The 4,972-nt window shown below is 52.5% G+C and overlaps 1 protein-coding gene across 1 annotated transcript in view; it reads left to right on the top strand.

Moving 5' to 3' along the window:
- The first annotated feature begins 4,813 nt into the window (after positions 1–4,813).
- The window catches only part of HEXA (hexosaminidase A (alpha polypeptide)), an 11,188-nt gene continuing 11,029 nt past the window's right edge, over positions 4,814–4,972 (top strand). The window contains exon 1 of the mRNA XM_014953844.1: positions 4,814–4,909. Coding sequence (XP_014809330.1) covers positions 4,814–4,909 — 96 coding nt within the window. The remainder of the gene's footprint in view (positions 4,910–4,972) is intronic.

Genomic DNA, 4,972 nt, shown 5'->3' on the forward strand with positions numbered 1-4,972 from the left:
AATTACCCAAGTGATTCTAGTAACCGTTAACGCTGAAGCTGACAAGAATAAAACATTGCACCGCAACCACCTCGCTGGGTGAAGTTAAACACCCGCTTACGGGATTTACGGGAGAGGGGCCTCTGTGCACAAAGTGTTTGTCACTGCGAACAGGACTGATCCCAGCTCAGCCCCACAGCCAGGGATGGCAGCCACCAGGCGCCCGCTTACGGGATTTACAGGAGAGGGGCCTCTGTGCACGGGACTGATCCCAGCTCAGCCCCACAACTGGAGATGGCAGCCACCAATACGCAGCATCTGCCCGTGACGAGCCCCATTTCAAGATACCAAGATGCTGCCAAAGTGCTGTCCCCAGGCTCCTGGGGGGGTTCAGGGTGCACCTCCCACCTCACCCCGCCTCCCTCCTGCCACGCTGCTCCGTGAAACAGGCAGGATCTCCTGGAAAAACCCTTCTCTGCCACCACCTGAGGCACTGGGAGATTTCTTAATGCCTCGGGTTTGCTTTTGGCTGCCCCCACAGCCGTTACCAGCCTCCACGGCGAGCGGGGGCTGAGATGCCCCTCAGATCACCGCTGTTTGTTCAGCCACCCCAAAGCTGTGCCAGCTGGAGATAATCCAGAGGGAAAAAAAAGGCTTTGCAAATAATACCGATAGCGCAAATATCACCAGGCTGAGCTCGAGTCAGGAACCCAAATCCTTCAGACTGATTAACACATCTCACCGCAAGCTTTCTGCCTTAAACTCCGCTTTTAAGTTCGTAATTGTTGAAATATTCCTCCTCGCTGAGACCCGCTCCTGCCTCCTCGCTCTCAATCTCCCAGGCCCCGCTCCCCTTACACGTGCTCTCCCTTCTGAAGAGGTCCCTTCTGCTCGACTCCATCTGTGCTGAGAAATTCGTTTACCACGTGCATCTGCCAAACCGTTCGATGGCAGCATCTAGCGTGATAGGCGGTGGTCAAGGTGGAGATGCAGAGACAGGAAAACAAGTCATCCTGTGCTTTCCAAAGTGCCCACCTCCCCAGCAAACTTCAGGGGAGTCACTCTGAGACGAGCGGTGTCACCGAGAAGGAGGAAAGGTGTCCTTGTCACCCCACCTCCAGTGGAGCATGCGCTCTGTCTGCGGGGAGCAGCCACCAGCTGGAGCAGCAGATCTACCAGCACCAACTCCTGTAGATGGCTTGTGCGTGACACCGCGCCGAGCAACACCATTCCTGAAGCATGGAGATGAGCAACAGGAGGGTCCACACCTGCAAAGACAACCAACCTTTACTCTCCTGCGGATGACCACCACAATTAAGGCTACTTCAACAAATGGATGGCTGCAACTCTTGTGGTTGCAATCCAAATACCATATTTATTTTATCAAGGACAAAAGGAGAGGTAAACAAGCAAATGGAGAGTAAAATTGCCCAGAAAGCTTCTGAGATGTCAAAATTCAAGTCAGGTCTACAGGCAGTTGCAGGCTTTTCCAGCAGATGATCTATGTTTTCCAAATCCCTCTTCCAAGCCACACCACCAGCAGGTCCTTTGACCTGGGAGCTGGCTTCGTTGAGGAGAGAGCATGCTTAGACAGCATTTGTCTCAAAGAGCAAACATAAACCTCATGGTCTGTGAGGATCTCCATGAACGGCCTCCTCTGTTCCCCTTACACCGGCCCGTACGCTTCTCACAAGCCCAGGAATCTGTAGGCAAAACACCCTCCTGATTAATTGCAGAAGCAGCCAATGTTGCACCAGATTAGGCAGCATAATAAACGAGTTTATACCTTGATAAAAAGCGTTGTGGAACAAAGAACTGTACCGACAGCCCAAAGGACACTTTCATGCCCTGAAGGCAAACAAATTGGAAAGACCCCAAGTGTGACACCAGCCTGATTTTATAACAATTTATGGCAGGATAATGAATTTGGATTTCTACCAGATCCATTCCTGGTAGTACACAGGTAATCCAGCAGAGCCCTGGTGCAGCACAGTTTTCAGCAGAGCCCCCCAGTGACTTGTCTGCCAGCTCTTGCAATCAAGAGATGACAAGAGGTGGTTTGCAGGTACTTCTGCCACAGGTACTTCTGACCCAGTGAGATGTTTTCAGTGCCCAGATTACCCCTCTGCACAGACATTACAGAGCCTCTGAGCTGGACCATCCCTGCTGCGGGGCTGGCAATCTGGGTGCAGGCAATCCGAGGTGCAGTGGGGAGGACTGAACCTTCTCTCCCCACATTTACTCCCTGCTGGTTCCTTGCTGAACCAGCCTCGAAGAGACCAGCCTTTCCCAGCTGGACATATCGCCCTGGAGAAACACTCCCAGACCATAAGCGTGTCCATCAAAGAGCTACCAAAGAGCATCAGCAACTTCTGGCTACTGCTGCTCCACGCCTGACGCAGGACAGTGCGTGAGATGGTTTCTTTCAGCCAAGCTCCAAAGTTAAGCACATGCTTAAACAGTTTTCTTACATAAAAACGCATCCCTGAATCAGACTGTTACTCTAGATTAATGCCGGCCAGCTACAGATGAACTTCTCTGAGTCATCCCCTGGAGACATCAGGTCCCCTAAAATAGCAACAACAACAGAATCCACAGAAAGGCTTGAATATTTCGGCTGAAAGCTATGATCACAACGCTTTTACATAAGTGTGGTGCACCCACAAACTGAAATAAGGATTCGTTTCAGGCCAGGGCACTTTTGCATTTCAGTCTCACACGCCGGGAAGCACATCCCTGCCTGAAGCAGCACAACAACAAACTGTCTTGATTTTTTGGGGGATGGGGTTGTATTTTTTCTTTTTTCCTTCCCCTGCAATTCTAATACAGTGAAGCTACTTGGGGAAAAGTCCAGAGATACTAGGAATCGGTTGATGTTGTCGGAAAAGTGGTGGCAAGAGCTGGCACTTCAGAGGTTTGCACAGGGGGAGGCAACAAACCCCCCTCTCAAGATAGCAGAAACTGCCTGTAGACCAGCAGCAGCCCCGGACCCGAGACAAGCAGAGGAAAAATGGAACACATAGGATGACAGGGGCCATTTTCCCAGAGGTCCAACGCAGGTTGGAATATAGGCATTCTCCTCCTCGTCCCTGCTTGGCGTGTGATGCGGTCAGAGACAAGCCAACATCCTGGGGCAACGGCGCTGGAGTCAGAAGAACCATGAGGAAGCAGCCTGGTGTGTGCCATTGTGCTGAACTGGGGTCCTGCCACTTCTCCATAGGGAAAACAAGGGGTAGGTGAGGATTGTCAGGAGCCTGGAAGCACCAACAGGCTTTACATGTCCCAATCAGCCTCACCTGAGACCTCCACTCATGACCCATTGCTCCAGGAGCTCCATTTAAGCCAAGGTCTGAGCAGCCACCTTTGGTTTTTTCTAAGCTGTCCTGTAGGTGCATCTGCTCCTAGACTTTCCCAGATTGGTCTTGGACTTACCTTGGTGTCTCACTTTGGGCAGGTGACACCTGGACTGCTGATGGGCCCTGTTGCTGCCACCACCATGCCTGTTCATGTTGTTGCTTGGCCCATGTTGTGCCCATCCTAGGGCCCGGCTCATCTTCCCTTGGCTGGCTGGGTGGTCTTTGCTGTTCCACAGGGTTGTGGGACAAGGATGGAGCCCTACGTAGGTGTTAAGCTCATGCAATACCAGCTGGCTCTCTCTGACCCCATTCCTGGTGGACCCCAGCTACCCCATCTACGCATGATCCTTCACTCCCTCCCTGCCCTCCCCCACCTGAGATCCCCCATCCATTTTCACTAATCTCATTAAATTCCCACAATCCCATTTAGACCCAAACCTAACTGTGATCCCTTCCTGCTGCTCAGCATCCCCATGACTTCTCCACCTCCATGACACCCCCAAAGCCTTCACTGGTACCTCACAGGCTCTCTCACCCCTAGTGAGCACCTCTTTCCATACCTCTGAAACCTTCATTCCCAACTCCATGGACTCCCCCCACCATGTCCTCCTTTCACCATCAGTCCCCAGCTTTGTGTTGGTGCTTTTGCAACCTTTGACAGTAAGTTCCTTAAGGGTTTTCTGCAAAATGCCTTTTTTTTTTCCTGGTGCTCCTGGCTCTCCCTGTGCTGCTCACCTGAGGGACAATCCCAGACCTTTCCATGGTTGTGTCCTGCTTGCACAAAGTGGGCTTTTCATCTCGTGCGAGTGTGATGGGGCCATCTCCATCTCCCATGTTGGTGCCTCCTCCCATGGGATTTGTTTAATTTCCTGCTTGCTCTCTGTGCCTCTCAACGATCCCCATAGCTTGGAGTTTTCTGGTGGATTTACTGCTCGCTCAGGAGGGCTGGGATAACAGTTTTTGGATAATTTGATGGGAGTTGGTTCCCCTGTAGGAGCTGGTAGGGTTGTCCTGGCAATTAGATGGGTAAGACCTGGGCTTACAGGTCCTTATTTGACTCGGGAATTGCTGAGGAACGCAGAGCTGGAAGGGAGGAGGCGAAATAAAGGGTTCATCTGAGGTTGCTTCCAAAAGCCAGGCTCTGTGGAAAGCATCTCTGCAACACTTGAGGGTGAGGCTCTGCCACAGGGTATGAACCCATATTATTTTTTTTGTACAACCCAACCGATATTTCACCTTCCACCTGGATAAAATTCCTGGAAACCTGTGCAAGGGCTGACTGACGTCCCCCATTACTCATAAAGCTGCATGGTACCAACAAAAGATGCCGAAACCCAAGGTGGATCTGAAGCACACGTTCAGCCATGGTGTTGTGAAGTGGCACGGGTGAAATACGCGCTTTAAATCATTAATCTTCCCCTCAAAGCCCGAACCGGGCTGCTGAGTCCCCCCGAGGCCGCCCTCGGCGGGCAGGGGGCATGGCGGCCGGGCTGGAAACCCTGCGGGGCTGGGGAAGAAACGACCCTCGACAGGGAGCGGGAAGGTTTTGTGGTTTGCAAGAGGCGTTCGCTCGGGTGAAGGCACCTCCGCCGCCTCCGGGGGGGTTGGGCCGCCTGAGGTGACCCGTGTGGCGGTGG

The sequence above is a fragment of the Calidris pugnax genome, unplaced genomic scaffold (assembly GCF_001431845.1).
Source record: "Calidris pugnax isolate Ruff unplaced genomic scaffold, ASM143184v1 scaffold237, whole genome shotgun sequence".
Lineage (NCBI taxonomy): Eukaryota > Metazoa > Chordata > Aves > Charadriiformes > Scolopacidae > Calidris > Calidris pugnax.